General features: G+C 40.2%; 1 protein-coding gene across 1 annotated transcript; it reads left to right on the top strand.

Moving 5' to 3' along the window:
• Window positions 1–1,823: 1,823 nt before the first annotated feature.
• lrguk (leucine-rich repeats and guanylate kinase domain containing) lies at window positions 1,824–18,898 on the top strand (the record flags this gene model as incomplete). The annotated part of the gene is made up of 21 exons (XM_083906783.1): window positions 1,824–1,943; window positions 2,419–2,580; window positions 2,912–3,073; window positions 3,721–3,822; window positions 4,323–4,404; window positions 4,486–4,586; window positions 4,823–4,904; window positions 5,024–5,148; window positions 6,535–6,678; window positions 7,227–7,307; window positions 7,905–7,991; window positions 8,233–8,339; window positions 8,820–8,939; window positions 9,895–9,991; window positions 11,737–11,850; window positions 13,117–13,318; window positions 13,896–14,006; window positions 14,848–15,005; window positions 15,260–15,348; window positions 15,723–15,781; window positions 18,663–18,898. The coding sequence occupies 21 exons, from the start codon at window positions 1,824–1,826 to the stop codon at window positions 18,896–18,898; spliced, it is 2,541 nt and encodes an 846-aa protein (XP_083762909.1).
• Window positions 18,899–21,341: the final 2,443 nt, after the last annotated feature.

Genomic DNA, 21,341 nt, shown 5'->3' with positions numbered 1-21,341 from the left:
CTTTAAAAGTGAGCTAAACATATAAGCTCGGGAGACGATCGCAAATCATTCAACTGCTACTGCAACGCTCCCTGTTTTTAGTTCATTAACTTTGGAAAGAAGTACTTAACGAGAGCAGGAGAGAGAAATGGGGAGTCTTGTCAATACAGCAGGTCCAGCGCCGGTCTCCCTAAAGCTCACGCAGCAATCCATCATAATGACACATGGGTGGGGATCGATGGGAGAACAGCACTGAAGCTGCTGAGGGGTTGGTTCGCCTTTACCACTCTGAAATGTACATATTGTGTGAAAGTCTAAAGAAATCTGCTCATTCAGCTGTTCAACTTCACAGCTATTTTTTTCTAATGTCGTTCAAGGGGAACTTTAATATAATGTTAGCTGGGTGTGTGGTGTCACACAAATACGATTAGGAGTCCAGGAAGCGTGTTGAACATATGTGTGTACAGTGAGTCAGAAGCACTCCTGCTGTCCAAAAAAAACAAGTAATCATGGTTTTATTTTTATGTTGTTTGTTGTTTGTTTTTTTTTCACTTGACTTTCATTATGCAAGTTTGTTTTTGAATCATTAAGTTCTTTAATAAGTTAACTTGAACTGCAAGTAAATGCTCTGAAATATTTGTCCTCTCTAAATCAAGCACATGTGATTAGCCACTGCATACACTAATACACAAATAAATACATAACCATCTGATCTCTGACTTGTTTATTTTGTGTGAGTGTTTTTTTCCTGATGTATGGCTGCACATCAGTCAGGTTTTTCCATTAGGTGAAGAACCAAGGTAAGCAGAAGACCACTCCATCCATTTTAGCTGGTGTACTCTGTACCTAATAATATGGTGAATGTACTAATTGAAATCTGTTCTTTCTGTCATGAGAAAATACTTGTGAAACAGTTTTTTCCTTCTATTTAATCACCAGAAAACATCGCAGACTGTGCTCCGTTGATCTTCTCACATTTCTTGCAAGGATTAAAATCACATTCAAGACAACTCCTGATGTTTTCAGACCTTTATTCAGCAATCATTTCCATAACAGTGAGTGTGTTGTGTCTGCTGTAATGGAATGCGACACTAAAACACAATTTGGAATACTATTGACACTCAAAGTTGGATACAGCAAATTTGCAAACATGTTTATTTTTAGATAATGTTAAATAAAGTGTGATAAAATCCATAAAGATTAAAAAACTTAGTTATGGTGGATATTTTAGTTTTTTTTCCCCATACAGGTTTTTGTTTATTTTTAGGAACTAATACAGAGAGTGACTGCTATAACGTATGGTCACAGCCTGGGGGCGCTAAACCAATATCAACACAGGTGGCGCCGAGAAACTCACTTGCTCTTAATTGAAACATCGGAAATGGCCGCGTCGTTGAAGCGCGAATGCGTGAAAGTCTTTTAAAACTCACATTTGTGCCAGGACATTATTTTTTATATTTTTTAAAGTTGTAGTTTTACAGTTTTTCCTCTCCTACATAACCCACAATACCGTTCACCTCTCGCCCTCGCTGCTAGGCGACAATGAAGGACGCTCCGCGGTGAAGCTAACTCGTTAGCTAGCCGGAAGAAGGAGAAGGAGGAATTATCAAAGCCTGCTACCTTTGATGTGTATACAGATTGCTATGGTAACCATGGCAGGGAATCTCATCGGTGCATGTGTGCGACAGGACGACAGCTGCAGTTGAATCAGGAGGGAATAAAGGATACAGGAAGCAAGGAAGGAAGAATTAGAAAAGCAGTAATGTAACTGCTGTAACTTTGACCCCCTTGACCTTCACGGGTTCGTCTTCCGTTGCTGAATTTTACTTGAAAAGGAAAAACAAATGAAGGGGAAAACGAGGAAAAAAGCAGTTTCCCCAGAGCCTCTCGCTGACGCTGCTGTTGCTGCTGCCTCAGCAAAGACTCCCAGCAATGACAAGCCAGAGGGAAACAGAGAGAAGGAGGTAAGCAGCAGCAGGACAACTCAGCTGTTCACTATATGTCTTCATGTTTGTGAGAAAGAAACTTATTGTCATTAAAAAAAAATATATATATGTTACTAATAATCAAAATAAAAGCATCAGTGTGTGTTTGGACCCAAGTGTGTAACATGTAGGTGGATATTGGCATAATTTGGATGTACTACTCATAGATGTGTTTGTAAAAGTGCATAATAATTGTGTTAAAACAAGAATCTGTTGTTTGCAAAGTAAAACAAGTGAGTTCTTTACTTACTGAATAGATAACACTTTCCTCAGGAACCTTATCAGCTGACAGTATGCAAAGGCCACTGTAGTTCCCTAACATCCTTAGAAAAGAGGGGTGTTCACCCATAAGATGTCGTCAACATTGGAACTTTAAAAAAAAAGAAGAAAAAAAGGTAGTATTCACTGAGTCACTTTAAATAAACCCTTCACATTTTGTTCTGTCGTGGAACAGGTAAAGAAGAAGACCTTGCGCAAGAAGTCTGGAGAAAGAGTGAATCCAAACCCGGCAGTTTCCCCTGAGCCTCTCACTGACGCTGCTGCTGCTGCTGCTGCCTCAGCTGCCTCAGCACAGGCTCCCAGCAGTGATGCTCCAGAGGAAAACAGAGACATGGAGGTACAGTAAAGAGCTGTATGTCATCAATATTTTTGATTCAGTTTTATTTTTATTGTTGCTCAAAAGTATGCCACAATGTGAGCTACAGTGTGTATTATTTAAGAGAGGTTTATTGGCAACAATAGGATATACTACACATTATGTATGTGTGCGTATAAGGGCCGTGCTTGATGGAGGCCGCTATGTTTCTACAACAGTCGGACCAGCATGTGTTTTGTGTTTTGAAGCGGAATTTTACAACAGGAGGACTCACTATTATAGTTGTTACATGCACACTGGACCTTAGAATGAATTGGATCACTTCCTCCACATTTGTTTTCTTGAGCAACAGGTAAAGCCGGAGACGGAAGAAGAAGTAAATCCGAGCAACAACAACAAGGAAACGAGTCGAGAGTTTTCCGCGGCAGTTTCCCCAGAGCCTCTCGCTGACGCAGCCGCCGCATCAACAGAGGCTCCCAGCAGTGACAAGCCAGAGGAAAACAAAGACAGGGTGGTAAGGAGCAGGAAACTTTTACTGTTTGTCACCACATTTTTTTTTTGACAAATATAAACTGTGTCGCAAATAAATACCGTAGAGGAAAAGGCAGTGTGGCTGCATATTCACTGACTCACTTTAAATGAGGCTCCACATTTTTGTTCTGTTGTGCAGCAGGTAAAGTAGGAAACCAAGTCTGAGGGAGGGAGTAAATCAACAAGCAGGCTAAATCACTGTTTCTCAAACTATTTAGGATGGGGGACCAACTTTTTAAACATGGCAATTTTTTGGGGGCTTATTTTAAACATAAAAGTGCCAGAAAGTGTTTTTGCCCATTTTTCCAGAATAGCATTCAATATCTAGCAGTTATTTACAATTTACTGCATGTTAAAATAGTGTATTAACAATTTTTATTTAAAAGGAACACTGTAGTTGTACATGAACATCAGCTTTTACATGTTAAATTTGATATTTGAGCAGTATAAAATGTATTTACAGTAACATTGTGTGCAAAAACAGGCCAAAACCCGTCCCGTAATTATGGTAATGCAAAGATACGCTCTGTGTTAAAGTGTAAAGAATATAATGATGTACATTGATGTGTTATGTGCACGTTTCACATTCTGGTGTCAGTTTTCTCAACCTTGTTTCTCCTATGTTTTCAGGAGAACGGTGTTTTAACCACCGAGCTGATTTCCAGACGTATTTCCCAGATGGGACGTTTTGGCAGTGGGCTGCAGCACTTGTACGACCACCTGGCTCTGCCTGTAAGACACATGCCTACGCAGCAGGGATGACTCAATACCACTGTTTGTGTACGATACAACACTGATAAACTCCTGGCAAGAAAGCGTTGCTGCTTTGACTCAGATAAAACACTGCCGCTGCATTAATGTATATTTTAGATTCATATTTTGCTGAAACTTAATACAGAGGATTGCTTCATCTCATACCACACACATGGAATCCATTTATGATACAAAAAGCCCTGTTTCCATCAAGCTGTATGGTACGATTTGGAATGATTATTACCCTGGTCTGGTTTGTGTTTCCACTGCAGGCCGCGAAGGCCGGACAGCACTGGACGCATCACTGAGTCATCAGTCTAAAAAGTTAGACCCTGAAGATGGTAGCCTTCCACCACTTTTGGTACCAAACTGAACCAAACTGTACTGCTTAGTGGAAACAGGGCCTAATCTACCGAGTTGACAGATTTTCTGATTGTCACATTATGTCCACTTTCTAAGTTTGTTTTCCTCCATTCTAGAATTACAATCTCAGCGACGTCTCCGTCTTGTGCAGCTACATCCATCTTCAAAAGCTGGAACTGCCACACAACAAAATCAAAGGTGAGCTTTTGATTTGTTTTCACTTTACACAAGTGTACGCTTCAATCACTTTCCTCTAACTTTTTCCCCCCTATCCGTCAGATTTGTCCTGTGTGAGCCACATGCCCTACCTCTTCATCCTGGACGCCTCTTACAATCACATCTCCGACTTCTTTGGATTCCAGCCACCCAAGAACCTCAAGGTAGAGCGTCACCGTCACCTTGAGCTGACAGGATAAGACAACATTTGATTGGTGGCTGGGGCTTTGTTCTCTCGTGTTATTCCCCGAAGATTGGCCTGGATTTCCATAGCCCATCTGTAGTCGCTCAGGAACTGCTTACGGCGCATTAACCGCCCTTGAATGACAGTGAACTTTTCTGAATTCTTTCCCGTACTCGATATATCTGTATAATCTTGTAGTGTTTTTGTTTTTTCTAGGTGGCCAACTTCTGCTATAACCGCATGACAAAGATGACGGATTTGTCCGCGTATCTGTGTCTCACTAAACTGGATCTGGACTGTATCCTTGAGAAGCACCTGCATATGAACTCATCACACACACAGCTTGTTTTTGTTTCTCTAAACAAAGTCCTTCAGCGTCCAGATAGTGCTTTATTTCTTAACATGCCCGCGCATCAGACAACGGCTTCAGTGAGATCAGCGGACTAGAGCAGTGCCGCATGCTCACTCACCTCAGCCTGGCACACAACAGGATCTCCAGGATCAGCGGATTAAATAATCTGCCGCTGAGTCACCTCTGCCTCGTAAGTTCCATTTCGTGCACATGAGCGTACGAGTGCGGACTTACAAACGTGGATTCCTCAAAGCTCTTGCTTTGGCGGGAACTTACATTAGAGTTAAATAAATAGGCATAAATATGGTATAAAAAACAAAGACAAGACCTTGGGGAATCAGGATGATTGAATTTATTGACAATATGTCACATTTGTCCTTGAAAATTACCACAAGACGTCCAAAACACCTGTGTAGAGTTGAAATACAGTGTTTTTTTTATATACATATATTGATTTAATTACATATTAATGACATGTTTTTAATAGAATAGAATGCCTTTATTGTCATTATACAAGTTGTACAACGAGATTTACTTTTTTAAAAGTGAAAACGCACATGTTCTTCACACAAATTGAAAGCTAAACTATTATTCTTTAATTCATTAATACACTGATACATTTGCATCTGTTTTGGTCTTGATGGCCCTGTTTTTGGAATTAATGGTTATGAATACACAAACACTTGTTTAATGAATGAATGTTTGTGTATGAACTCACCTGTTTCTGCTTCTCTCTCTCTGTTTATGTCTCTGTTTTGGTCCATGCTTGCTTTTTACATTCACTAAAACCTTGGCCCTCGGTATGAGAAACAACATATGGTCCAACAGCAGGGTTTTTCGTTCTGCTCGTGTGTGTGTGTGTGTGCGCGCGCACGTGTGTTCTGTCCTTTATCAGTGCTTCCTCATTGTCAGCAGCTACCAATCTGGCTGTGTCTGCCCCTGCTCCTGTGACAGCTGCAAGTGTTTGAGCGAGCCTGGACCACGTTCAGCACACACCCACACTTACACGCAGCATCCATCTAATCCCATCCCTGACCCCTTTTTCCCTCACATGCTGCCTCCCTAAACAGCATGGCCCTGTCAGTCCTGCCTGGTTCGAAGCCCATCACGGTGCTGACCCAGAGCTTCAAGGGACCGGCACAGTCACCTGCAGCACAGGTCCCCCCCTCCGCTCCACTGACAGAAGCCCTCTGCCAGGAACCACGCTTGGCAAGAGCAGGCTCGAGGCAGAGCCAGGCGGCTGGATCACAACTTTAGTTACTGGAATGGAATGGAGTATGGAGGGGCGGGTATGGGAATGCTGACAAAAGGGGGAGGAGTGCCCACATCTGGTTCTTAAGCATGCTGCACGAGTGCCTTGCCAGCTGTTTGGCTGTCACCTATCAAGATTTAGCAGAAAGAAGCAGGCTCTGTCACTCAACTCGACGCTGAGGGGGAAACAAAGTTCACGCACCCGACAGAGCGAACTGTGAAACGTCCTTAATATTTATCAGTGGGGAATCATGGATGGAAGCCACTTATGTCTGCAATGCATATACATGAGTTACATGCACTCTTCTCTTCTCTGACTCTCCAGAGAGGGAACCAGCTGGAGAGGATCGAAGGCTTGGAGACCATAAAGAGTCTCCAGTTTCTCGACTTGTCTCTCAACCGCATCGGGAGCCTCTCTGGTCTTCAGAACCTCTACTTACTGAGCTCCTTAAACCTGAAGAAGAACCTGGTACGGATCTGAAAGAAGATGTATAAGTAGCCGCACAGTTTTAGTGGTGGAAACTCTCTTTAAATTGTCACAGACTGTAGTGCACAACAATGCTGATTAGGCCTATCAGCTCCACATGTTTTTTCACAGTGCAGCACCGTATAGATCTTGTGAAAGTGATTAGTTTGAGGTCACACCAGATACAAACACTAACAACATTGCACTAGCGAGGCGAAACGACAAGGCACTTGACTAAAAACACAAAGAAAATGCCTGCAAAAAGCTTCAGATTTTAGCAGCTTAATGGGATAAATGTTGAAGGTCAGGTGAGTTAGATAGTTTTTAGATAAAGAAACAGAACAATATTAATAACAACAGAAAGCACAAATCTGCAGCTTTAAATATTGTTGTTTGAAGACATTTGAGTCAGACACATCACTGTTTAAGAATTAAAAAAAAAACAGACATCCCAAAACTGAAAATAGTATAAATATTCTGATTTATTATGTACAAATCTACTATTGCACAGATAAACCACAGCATCATTTTGTATGTTTTTGTCTCTCCAGATTACTGAGATTAAGGAGTGTAAGCACATCCATGAACTTTCCCTGCTGAGAGACCTCAATCTTCTGCAGAACCCTGTGCAGGTAACCCCCCAGTGTAACCCAGTTATTTGAACGTAGTCTTAGGAGCATCATGTGAGAAGGAGGAGGAGGACTGTGCATGAAGGGCGGAAGGTCATCGTCTGTCAGACATTCTGTACTTCACAGCGTCTGTGATGACTTCCGTTTGTGTAGTGCCTCTGTCTGATACGACATCACAGAACATGTACAGTATACGCTCTACAATAATAACTTCACCACATGTTTGTATGTGTGTAATAAGATGAGATAAGATTAATCCCAAAGGAAATTCTTGTTCCAGGTCGCTCCAAAATTGCCAAATTACAATAATAACAATGTACAATCATAACAATATAAGATAAGATTGCAAAAAGATCTATCTAAATGTGACAGAAAATAAGTGTCAAAATAAAGTGTCAAAAGTGGTGCCAATGAAACGGCATGATGTAATCTATATATATATATATATATAAATATATTGCACATGATAGTGAACATAATAAAGCCTATAATATTGAAATTTGAAATACAAATATCAAATATTGCACATGAAACATGGTAATAATGAACTGTAATACTGAAACATGTGTGTAACGTGAAGTATGAAAATGTGATTATCAGGTGCAACAGGACTACAGGCTGTCGGTGGTTTTTCTGCTTCAACATCTCACCATGCTGGACCAGGAGAATGTCACGGCCGAAGAGAAGGTACGACTCTCTTTTTTAAAATCCTTTTTAAAGCCTCATTCATCTTTTCAATCTTCCTCTTAGTCCTGATGCTGTGTCACTGAATATTGGGTCTGGATTTGTCAGATATTGTCTCACATCTTGTTGTTGTAAATGTCCTATATAAATAAACTCGACTTGGGCAATAAATCATTTTTATTATTGTAAATACTGATCCTGATTTCATACAATACTGAAAAAGTGTTATATTTTGGTTCCATAGGTGGCGTCGGTGAACAAATACGATCCACCGATGGAAGTGGTGGCCGCCAGAGATCACATGACCCACCTGGTGTATCAGCTGATGCAGCCGCAGATGTTGTTCGACAGGTTTGTACGAAAGAATGCGTTGTGTGTGTGTGTGTGTAATCTTTATATATAACTTAACGTGGCGATTATAACGCAATTAAATGCGATAAATCATCGGCCCCGCACACATTTTTAGCGATCAGTCACTGTGACAGTTGTTTTATCTGCAGTGTTTCACTGTTGCTCACATTATCTCTGCTCTCTCTCCAAAAAAAAATAAAAAATGAGCTCATGCATCAGCACTTTTTTGGAAAACATCCATCATCAGCAAATAAAATGCTGCAGCTCGAGTCAATTTAACATTCTCCTCTGTGCTTTTGAGAAAGCCGACATAGTATTTACCCAGCAAGGTTTCCCTGTCTTTTTTTTTTTTTTTTATTGATTGTTACAGTGACTTTCAATTCCAGTGCGCAGGCTTCATAGTTTATTATACCTAAGTCTTTTTCACCTTTGGCAACGGAGTAACTGTGTATGAATCTGTCTTCTCTCTCTGTGCTTTAGTACTTTACCCAGTGCAGACTCTCCTTATCCTATGCTGGTGCTGACAGGTCCACAAGGCTGTGGCAAGAGAGAGCTGGCCCACAGACTGTGTCAGGACTTAAGCGAATGCTTTGGATATGGGTCAGTATCAGACTTTTGTTTCATCCAGTCCTTGGAGACAATAAATAGTTCATATTTCGGCTCTCAAAGCTGAAAATGTACAAGAAATCATGCTATTGTTGGTGTTAAATGTGATCTCAAGATGCTGTAGAGAGGAATATGAGCAGCTTGAGAAGTTTCCTCGTAATGTAATATAATGTTGACACATAACAACGTCTCCTTTTCAGTGCTGAAGTGGTTTCTGTGTCGCACGGCTGTCAATCAGTCAGACTGTATTTATGTGGCTTTTCTTACACAGTAGTACAAGATAATCACTCGTCGCCCACACATAAACACAGATAAACCAAAAGACACGGAAACAGAATGGAAAAATAATTATTTATAGAATAATTTATTGTAACAGAGGAAGATAAATAACTAACTCATGGTAATGCAGTAAATAAATAAAGCTAATAGCAACCAGTCTAAGTATAATTATCCAGATAACATAGATACATAAAGTACATAAAAGTTGAGTTGAGAAGATAGGTGGTAGAAATAGAATAATATGTCAAGGCAAGGTAAGGTGTCAAAGTAAAAAAGTAAAATCTTTAAAGGATGATAAGTCAAGTGGTAAACTAAAGTAAAAGGCTACAATTAGCCAGTTTAATCTGTATTTATACTTATTTAGCCTTAGATGTTTAAAAAAAAATCACAGATTAAACACATGCAGAGGAACTTTAATGTTAGAGTAATGACATAACCCTGGCACAATTGTTGGAGATGTAGGGCCTTGTCCATGTTTTCCGTCCCCTGCTGGCCGCCTTTAGATGATGTTGAATGTATGAATTAACATAAATGACAGTATTTTGCTGGATAACTTTCCATATTAAACTGCACAATTAATCTGCACAATTAATGTGCTGTGTATTTGTGTGTGTGCGTGTGTGTGTGTGGGGGGGGGTGTGTGTGTGTGTGTGTGTGTGTGTCTCAACAGAATATGTCACACTACACGGCCACCCTACTTTGGTGAAGAAAATGGAATCGATTACCATTTTGTCAGCGAGGAAGACTTCCAGAACATGATTCACATGGTATGTAAACACAACACGGCAGGAATTGTCCGTTTTGTATGAAAATGTAGGAAATAATCTGCAAACATGACTGCAATCGAAGATAATTGGTGAACTTTGTCTCATAAATACAGTATGTGTGATTAAGACTTTTTACATTTAAATCAGTCAAAATTACCTCCTTGGTCCTTATAGTGTTAAATGTTTACTGTGTCTTTGCGAGGCGTTGTCATCACTGTGCTTGTGCCATAATGAGTTGAATATATGAGCTCATTAATTCCACCGTGATGGATCTGTTTTTCTTTAACTGCCTGATTTTCTGTTAAAACATTAATATTTAGTCTTACGGACACGTTAGTCGTCCATATTTCCTCTCTCTCTCTGCTGTTGTGGAGCTGCTGCTTATGTAAGAGCGGCGGGGCCTGACCTGCAGAAGTTTGTGGTCATAACGTGATTTACACAGCAAAGGCCTTTGAAGCTGCTATTGATGCCTTTTTGTCCACGTCTACAAAGGAAGTGGATCAGGTTAAATGGAGAGTCTGCTCCGTCCTCCATTTGATTTGATGCAATTTTCCCCACCTTTACCCCCCTGTTTTTTCCCCTTCTATTGCCAGTTGTGATTTATATCACTACTGTCCTCCCCGTCCTGCTCTTATTATGCTCTGACCTCTTTCTCATGTCAGCTGCTCTCCTCTCCTTCAATCCTTTTTTTCCTCAAATTTGTTCAAAGGTAAACTACGCAATCATAACCTCTTGAACCCACTCCTTGTGACTGCGCTTCTGCAGAATTAACCCCAATCAGCACAGCAGCCCCCTGGTACTTACACTCTTTGCCGTGTCACAAACAAAGAGGGCCTGCTGTGTAATTATACACGAATCGCTGTAGAATCACAACAATCAATGTAATTGTGTGTTTAAATGTAGTTCAGTTAGGAGAGATTAAGACAAGAAATACCTCAGAAGAGACAAAACAGACTTTAAATTATGTCTTATTATGTTCATTCTTGAGATATGCAGTTGTTTACTAAGTGGCTTCATGTTTGGACCTTTACAAGCACGTTTTAGGATTGATTTTCCTCTATTTCTGTGTGTTTTTCAATGTAAAAGTGTTTGTGTTGATATGGAACAACAAATAATTCACAGTATAAATGTAGTAATGATGCAAAATTAGTCCAGTAATAAAAGAAAAAAACAGAAATAACTTGTTATAACTTGATATTAAGTGGTGGGATGCAAGTCTGAGAGCTCTGCTCTGTAAAGAACAAAGAATACAATTATACACAAAGTGCTTTAAAAACAAAAGTCATAACATTACATTTGCACAAACAGTCAAGTCAGTAAAATTTTATTTATATAGACCAGCAGATCCCTTTATCCGTAGACCCTCACATCAACAGAGGAAAAAATGAAGGAGTTAGAGATCCACAGAGGAGAGGTGGGATCCGTCTCCCAGGACAGACAGACCATAACAAGAAACTATGTTGTTCAAATGAAACGTGGGGCCAAAGGTCAAGGCTGCCAAAAGGTCAGGGTGTGAGAAATAACAGAAAAGGGGCATTTTTGCGCTGACCACCAGGGTGAGAAGTTCACTTCACAGGTGGACACATGACTCCAGGTTGTTACTCCTGACAGAACACGCTCAGGGTCGCGTTACGTCCGTCCACTTTGGTCGATAAACATCTCCAAACTGTTTATGAGTATGGCCACTAAAATGTCTCCTGTTCTTTCTTTAACCCCGGTGAAATTCCATTTGTTTTTTGTTTCAGGGTAAGTTTATCCAGACCATGCTTTACGGGGGTAAACGCTACGGGTTGACCAGAGACGCCATCGAGGAAGTGGCCAGAGAAGGACTGGGGTGCTGTGTCCATATGGAGCTGGAGGTATAATTCACTATCTATATACAAAAGTATTGGGGCGCCTGACCATTACACCAACAGGGACGTAATCAATTTTATGTACAGGACTTTAAAATGGACTTCTTAGAAGTGTTTCTATGGGAATTTGTGCTCATTCATTCTGTAAAGCATTAATGAGGTCAGGCATGAGAAGAAGGCCTTTCCCAAAGGTGCTCAATCATGGGGTTAAAGGTCAGGGCTCTATGCAGGGCTCAGTCCAAGTTCTATGGAATAGAAAAGTGTCTCATTCTAATTTAAAATTGTTACACTATTTCAACATGGCACTTACTCACAGGACATTTTCTGGCCCTTTTATGCATATAAATAATCAAATAATCAATAATAAATAGGCAAAAAAAAAGGTCCAGGTGGACATTTTGAGGCTTAGGTGTTAAAGATATAACGTGGTTTCTTTACCATGACTTCAGGAGCAAAATTTACTCTTTAACCCTCTGACATTGTATTGCAATAGTTATCAATACTGACTGATTTAAGACTTTTTTTTATATTGTGATAAACTTTTCTGCCTAATCCCTTCATCACGTGGATGTTAGGTGTGTTAAAGGTGGAGCTATAGGTGGACTTCAGATCACAACTAATATAACTAGTATACCTACTAAACTACTGTTTTGGGAATTTTAATTCATTTTTTTGTATTTAAAAAAAAAAAAAAAAAGGGATGTTCATGTTTATCTGACTGCATGTATTCTCTGATGAAAACGCAGCCATGTGTGACCAAACAGCATAAACAGATGTAAATGTGTCAGAATTATTCTGCACTGCTGCAGGAATTCACCAGCGGAGAAATCTTTAGATCTTTTAGATGAGAGAAAGTGTTTTAGTTTTGTAGACGCATGAACAAATATTTAAATATCACTTTAAAAATGACAGTTTAGATGCCAAACCATCAGTTGTGCTGGTTTATATCACACTTTTGGTCCAAAATAATTGCAATATTAAACATAATATTCTCACAAAATACCTAAACAGCAGGTTATTTAAAGTTACCCAGCTATCGTATTTAATTTGAAGCGTGTTTGTTTATAATTTGAGTGAAATGACTGTTTCAAAACCTAATCATCAGGGAAATAATTCAAACCTTAATACCTGTGCTCTTATTTACCAAACCCCGCTCTTCCTTTGCTCCTCAAGGAGTGGCTGCACAAACATGCAATTATAATAAAATTTACAGTGGCAGAAAGAGTGATATTAAAACATTATGTTACAGTAAACGTCTTTTTCCCCCCGTAGGGCGTGTTGAGTCTGAAGAACAGCTACTTCGAGCCCAGATATGTCCTCTTCCTCCCCACAGACGTGGAGAAGTACACGGGCCACCTGAAGAGCCGCAGCATCTACGAGCCGGCACAGATTGACGTGGCCGTGTCGCGCATCGAGCTCTACTCAAACACCACCACGCAGCACCCGGGCTTCTTCGACAACGTTGTCCCCTGTGGTACGGAAAATATTTCCACCTGGTCAACCTTTGTGTACGCCACTTCTCTCTCTTCTTATCCCTGGCTCGGCGGCCGTCTGATTGTCACCGATGTAGCCGCAGATAAATTACGACACTTCACTAAAATCCATACGCTACTCTCTCCAATCCAATTACCGCGTGCATTAGGGCCACGTAGCCCTGTGGAATCGCTGTGTTTATCAGTCCCTCATGAAAGCTCTCAGACAGTATGCTGTTTTCTTAATGAGATGAACATACAGGGAGCGTGGGGCACTCATCACTTTTATGCACTGTGAGCTAGCACCTCATTACTCTGAGGTCATCATCCCCATATCTTTGAGTCATTACTGTTTGATGTAGAGATGTATTAGCTGTATTCACATCTCGCTATGTGTGTGTGAAGTGTTCAAACCTACCCTGTGAGGACATTTTGGCTTGTTCTTGAGATTTAAAGTGGGCTTTTGAGGGTTAATGTTAGAATAAGGTTTGTTTTAGTTTTAGGTGAAGGGTTGGATCAATGAGTGTCCTCACTAAGAACGCTATGTAAGCGTGTGTGCGTGTGTATGTGTGTGTGTAGATGACTGGGAGGAAGTGTACCCAACACTGAGGCAGCTAGTGAAGGAGTACCTGTTGCCAGAGGAACAGAGGGGAGAAAGCAACAACAACAGAGCAGACGACGCCTCCGCAGGTTTGTTTCAGCAGACTCAAAGCATCATGGTGCTCATTTCATCAAGGTACTGGATTCACAGTGTTGTAATGTAATGTAATGTGTGCTTAAGTACAAAATGCACATATCTGTACTTTACTTTGTTAGTTATATGTCTAGCAACTTTTACTCCACTACATTTCCTAATAACCCTCTTTGTTACTACCAAATAAAATCAGAATAAGAACAGTTGGCAGTTTGGTCTGTGTTTATATAGTGTTTTTCGACACTAATAAGTGTAGCCGAGCCAGGAATTGAACCCACGACCTTCCAGTTGAAAGACAACTCACCCTACTTCTAAAACTTAAGTACATTTTATATCAGAAAATAACTTTTGATACTTAAGTACAGTAAATTTTGTGTACTGAAGTAATATTATAAAAACATGACTTCCACTTCTACCAAAGTCATTTTCTGGTAAGATACTTGTACTTTTTACTCAAGTATCCCTTTAAGGTACTGTATACAAGACTGCTTGCTCATGTTTTGTAATGTGATGTGAATATACTGTATGTCTTTTGCTTTTATTGACTGTATCTGCTTACTCGGGTGGAACATTTACTCAATTTTAAATCAAAATCATTGTCGGAAACATGCAATTAGCAAATGAAAATGCTGAAATTGAATTCTTGAAATAATAAGTATTCTTAATAATCACTATACTTCCCATAAATGGGTTTGCATACGTGTAGAATCCCTCACTCAGCCCTAGGTGGACGTGGTCTTCCAGTTTTACATCTTGGGACTTCCAACCAGGAGACTATATCCATTGTTATGTACAGTATTACTCTGTATTGATATGTTACATCTCTCTTTACTTAAGCTCACAAGCTGGATGAAAAACCGCCCTCGCCGATATCGAGGACCCAATCAGAAACGCTCACGTCGCACATTTCCACAACTCTTGACCCTTCAGATCCTTCTCACGCTAACTATTTCACCAGAATCCAAGCAGAGCTCAGTCCACAGAAGAACCCCACTGTAGGTCACAAGATGTATGATGAAATATTAATATGTGTTGACACCTTTAAAGTAAATGAAAACATCAATACTGTATAAAATGTATCGGGGAAGAACTCCTTAAACCTCCCACTGTCCACCATGTTTTGTCACCTTTAATCACCTTCCACATCAACTCCCCCTTTGTTTTTTCTCACCTATGTTATCCGTCTCTCTCCGGTGTTTGTCCTTCATCTTCACTTCCCCCTCCTCTCTTGTCTCTCGTCTCTCTGCAGGAGCTTGCTTCCATCAGGAGGCGTGAGCAGCTGGTGAGAGAGGCTGTAATGGGGAAGAGTCCCGGGGTCTACAGCCTGCTCTTCAAAAGGTCCATTATAAGTCAAACACACTCCACCGTACTCTTCTGCTGAATTTCAAGTTGCCACTCACGTGGGGTGAATTGACTTAATTGGGGCTCTTGTCTTAAATGTGTTTTGATGACTTGTTTGGGCTTAGTTTTTGACCTTGACGGTGAAGTGGCAGGTGCCATTCAGGCTCATCAAGCAGCAGCACTCTCCAATCAGTCATCCCTAAATATACCTGCACCTGCCATCTTTTCGGATATGAAAAGATTAAATGGTTGCCTCCTTTTTATATATATTATCTTAGTGGACTGTGGAAATGTGTATGTGAAATAGCTTTTTTCCCAGTAAGTGAAGAATGATTGAATTCTGTCATTTTCTTTTTTTTCGTCCATCTCAGCTCTGAAACTGCACCGTCCTCTCAGCAGAATTCTGATAGCCAGCATCTTGAGGAGAGCAGTGAGACGCACACAAAATCAAGGTACTTGTCCTTATGTTGTGGCTGATTGTGGCGCACTTATAGATGACCTTAAATATCAGAGGTTGGAAAGAGAACGGAAATATTCTACTCGAGTAAAAGTGCCATTATTTTTGATAACATAACATAACAGTACAAGTCAAAGTACGGGTGGAAAAATGTACTCATGTTAAAGTAAAAAGTCTTTCTTGTGCCATGCGAAAAGGACAAGGGGACACAGATCTCACGTTAATTGTTTTTAATGAAAGGCAAACCTTTACAAACTAAAGTGGTGACATAACACATATTGTGTGAGTCAAAATGGGTCAAAGGTCACAAAATTTGCTTTACTTTCCTCAATACATATATATATACATACATGTGTTCATATATGTGTGTGTGTATATATGTATGTGTATATTGATATATATGTTTCATATATATTGATTTCATATGTATACACAAATCTCACATTAATTGTTTTTAATGAAAGGCAAACCTTTACAAACTAAAGTGGTGAAATAACACATTATTGTGTGAGTCAAAATGGGTCAAAGGTCACAAAATTTGCTTTACTTTCCTCAATACATATATATATATATACATGTGTTCATATATGTGTGTATATATATGTATGTGTTGATATATATGTTTCATATATATTGATTTCATATGTATACATTCATATACATATACATATAGACATACGTGTATATGTATACATATATGTCCACATACATATATATCAGAAAAAAGTATTTGTGAGCAGGAAACCACTGGAGTGTTATTGTTGTTTTCTCAGCTCTGTTTTACTAACGTGTTCAACTTAAGAGTGCAGTTTACTGAGTGTGTGATTTGCTAATGAATGCAGGTATTTTTAAGCTCTTGCTGCATTTTCACTCCCCTCTGTCTGCACTTCTTCAGCGTACGCATTTTGTGTGCGTCGTGCAGCTTCCTCTCGCCTGCAAAACACTACACTGCTTCACTGTCTGTCAACAACTCTTTCTTAGGAGATATCACAGATGCAGAGATACAGTTATACGTTCAGTCGCGACTGATTTGCTCCCCTGTGGAATCATGTTCTGAGGAGCTTCTGTCAGAGCAGTGAGTGATGCATGCCCCCAGTGTTTATGGTTCGCATTACTCAGTGCTTCACTATTTCTTCAGAGGATTCCAGACATTTATCTACTTGTTGTCACCGCTCTTAACGGGGGGATGTGTCTTTACTTGTGTGTTTCTATCGCGCACATTGTAGTCAAGGATCCCGTCTGTTGTGTGAGTTGAGTGTGAGTGCTTTTATAGGATCTAAATTGACAGAATATCATATATGTAAAGGTGTACTTTAAGTCAAATAAATGACCTGTATGTTTGTTTTTTAACTTTTGTTCTCCTCCTCACCTGCTATCTATGGTTTTTCTTCCTCACCATCCCTTCCTCTTTTTTTCTCCTTTTACAAGTGGTTCGGAAGAATCTCATGCCAGCACAGCACTGTCTGTGCCCACTTCAGCCGGCGGAGCCTCTGATGAACTAGTCAATACCTCTGCCCTGGGACAAGCCGTGGAAACACCGAAAGGTTTTGTTATGAATGTTTATTTTACACATGAGACCATGTGCAACCTTCTCCATTGCCTACAATGGCCTTTAGACTGACATGAATCAGGGAGTCAGTGACTCCCAGAAGAACACAGACTCAGAACAGAAACCCCCACAAAAGTTATTGAATATAAAAGGTTTTTCTTAAGCATAGCTCATCGGAACAAACAGGAAAATTTGCGAATTCGATTACAATTCAGGGGCCACGATTTGAGTATGAAACAATTATCGATTTTCTTTTGAATGTCTTTGTCTCACTGAGTGTGATCACTCACCACTTACCCGCCGCTATTTTTAACAACAGTGCATTCTATAACGAGAACTAAGAGTTTCCTTCATTTCCACAATCATTTATTAAACTAAATTAAATGAGTAAACTTGTAAAGTTACAACTGCGTCTTAAAGAAGTAACATATTTAAGACAAAATGTAAGCTGATTCATGCTAAAGTATCATTAGCACCTATGCAACTCTCATTCATTGTACTTGTTTGGAGCACGTGTGACGTTAGCCTCCAGTCATTGGTGATAAAGTGCGCAGTTATATCGACTTAAATGTCCAAGCATCACATGTCACATTCTATCCTACCCACTTTCACCCGTGAGGCCGTGACTTCTGTTTTGGTAGTCGCGCTGCACTTCGCTTTTTCGTACCTATTCTATTTTATGCTATTTAATATTTAAATAATCGTAATTTGAACATGTTGTCAATCAAATTCAGAATCTTCGACATCTGAATCACGATGCATCTAAGAATCAATATTTCTTCCCCTCACCCTTACATCATACAACAGTGATGACAGTTCATCGACGGCCACACGTGTCACTATGGAACTTACACTTAGCCCCTTTAATGTATATACTGTATATATGGTTACAATACAACTGTATCCTACACTGACTCGACTACAACAGCTGCTACAATACAACTATATCAGCAAGATGTGCACTCGATCATGTCCACTGACCTCTGCTGCCACTTACTGGCCTTATTTCACACTGCATCAACAGTAAAATGACATTAATGTCCCAAGACTATGAGCACAGCATTCGCTGCCGTATAGATCCAGTATCAGTTTGTAGCAGCATGTTGTATTTATGTATTTTAACTACAGCACTTTACTGTATGAATTTGTGAAGGTAAGTGACATTTTATTATGTCTCCTCGAGTTATTTAATCATTAAAAACATTTTAATTTACCAACGTGGTCTCACCTGATTGTGAGATAATTATGTTGACTGTAACTATCTCGTGTGTTTCATTATCTTCATATCAAACACTTCCATTTCAGACCACCTGGCGTCAGACCAATCCACCGAAACTTCCCGCGTAGACTCGGATCCACTCGCCGCAGTCGCCTCGTCACCCTCCTCCGACCGACGCCCCGGCTCCAACATGAAGCCCCTCCTCCCGCCAATCCCCGCCGGACGCAAGACGCCGCTAGTGCCCAGCAAGAGTCCGTCTCCGAGAGGTAGCCCAAACACAGCAGCCGCCACAGAGGAGGGCCAAACAAACACGGAGCAGTAGATTTTGACGCTTGATAAGGTTGAGGTTGATAAGTCTGTTAGTACAAGGACATAAATTTAAAATTCTTATCTTGATCACATGAATTAAAAAGAACATTTATGGTCAACCACAAAACCACAGTTCCACTGCTGTTTCACTGACTCAGTCTAAAGTTTCCTGGTGCTCTGTCTTCGGTGCCGTTACACGTCGGCACTTGCCTTGTAAGCGATGCCATCAGTGACCACACAGGGAACTAATGTACGCCTACTGTAATTATAGGTGAAAGTGAGCTTTTCCTCTCTTGTTGAATTACTGTCTCCTTATTGACACACGTCAGGATCAAGTTTCTTCACTCATGACGAGTAAATACAACATTTTGGTCTTTTGATGTAAATATACGTTGTGGTATGTGATTTATGACTGGAGGGGGGGGGAACACAACCGTCTACACACGGAGTGTGTGGAATGTGTCATGCGTTATGAATGCAGCATTCATTTTCCTGACGGTGAAGAGGCGATACGCTTCCTCTCCCGTTCAGTAATCTCATCAGACTGTTTTTTTTTTTGCTATTGACACCTCGATGCTGATCTTTTTACGTGTAGAGAAAGGAGCTCTTGTCATCGCATGATAAATACATCATTAATCTCTATCTCCTGTGATGTGATTATTTATTCAACTGGAAAGGTTTTTCATATGGTAGGTGTTGACAGGCATTAAACACCGAGTGTGTCAATTTTTGTGTGTGCTTGCGAATTTGGCAAGCATTGTTTATTGGGCGATTCAGAGTAAATTGGAATGCTGTCACAAATGTGTACATGCTAATTTAGGTCTGTTTTTAGGTGCGTGTGTGTGTGTGGACTGCACACACACACACACACACACTGAGAGAAAGAAGACACCTGGCCATCCATCACTGTCTTGTCTCTGAGGCAGCAGATGTTGCAACCCTGTCATAATTCTTTGGCAGTTTGAAACCAGACAGTGTCTTTCATGCCCCCGGGGGTCTAACCTACTTACGCTGCAGTCTTTACTCATTACTGTAACTCATCCTGGACTGACGTTGTTATCTTTATGCGAATCAACTTTCACACTCAACAATGTGCACGGTGATGAGGCTTGTCTTAAAGGCTCATTTAAATAGATATAAAGTGAACGCAACAGGTAAGAAAGAGAAGGAGGAGGAGGAGGTGTGACTGGGAAGGTGTTGTGCTCATGACTTGTCAAATTGCATGCATCTGGGTGTCTCGTGTGTGCAAACCTGAGTGACGGCAGCAGCATAGAGCTGTGGACGTAGCATGACTCGGTTTGTTTACACCACCATGTCGGCAGGAAAAGACGCTTCTGCTCTCTGAATTCACTGTGCACTTTAAAATCCAAAGAGATTGAGCTATGTACAGTACATGTGTATATATATATATATATATATATATAGCAGTACTTGACAGACTGAATATATGTGACCTTAGCAATTCTTTCATGGTGCTTTTCATGAGTATGAGCAGTCACTATTCCTGTCCTGCGGTATTGTACCATCTTTTGCCTCATCCTACTCCAGAGAACGCTTAAACATCACAATAAAATAAACAAAATTGCTGGTTTTATGGCGGTGATTCACCCCCAATTCACCTCTCGGCACGTTTGACCATCAAGTAAAATAGTTGTCCCAGGGCACAACAGCTATGGATTTGAACAGCGAGACTTCCTGCCAAAATGGCAGTGCATTGATTCTGATGGGACAATACCGCTTTTTTGTGCCTGATACCGATACCAATATCACTAACTTGAGTGTTTACCGATACCGATATTAGCCCGATATCAGCCGTTTTAGACCATTTATGAACATATGAACACATTTGTGCCAAGTCATTTCAAAGACACAATTCTCCGACTGTCACAAACATTGTTCTCCCAAAAAAGAAGAAGAAATAAACAGCCCAAACATGACACAACTAAAATGCTTTAGCTGATGATTTTTATTTTAATTTTTGCAATAGAATTTTATCCAATATCCAGGGATTTTGACTGATACCAATTTCAAAAAACACCAGAAATGAATCTGTTATAGCAAGTTACCTGTTGGATTATGTGCGTCATAAATCACGGCTACTGTTGTCCACATCAGAGGTGTAAACATCACTCTGTGTGTTTTTGAGTTTGTTTTTTTTTACCGGAGACATAAAAAAGGGAATATTTTCAGTGAGGAACAAAGAGTGGCTTACATCCCAGATTTATCATCTGCAGTACACAGTCGTGGATATGCACGAGCATGTTATCAATTTTCAGAAAAGCCCAAAGCTCCCAGTGTTACGAGTTAACTTTTTCCTCTGCCTCAAACAGTCGAAGGAAAAGAGAATTAATCTGTATTTTTCAATCCACGACAGATATTATATCGCCATAAATAACAGAAACGGTAACAAGTCACAAATCAGACTGACTTTGCGGATGTAAACCTTAGTTCTCTGT

The sequence above is a fragment of the Microchirus variegatus genome (genome assembly GCF_963457635.1).
Source record: "Microchirus variegatus genome assembly, chromosome: 20".
Taxonomy (NCBI): Eukaryota; Metazoa; Chordata; class Actinopteri; order Pleuronectiformes; family Soleidae; genus Microchirus; species Microchirus variegatus.
This window is presented reverse-complemented; position numbering and strand designations above follow the sequence as displayed.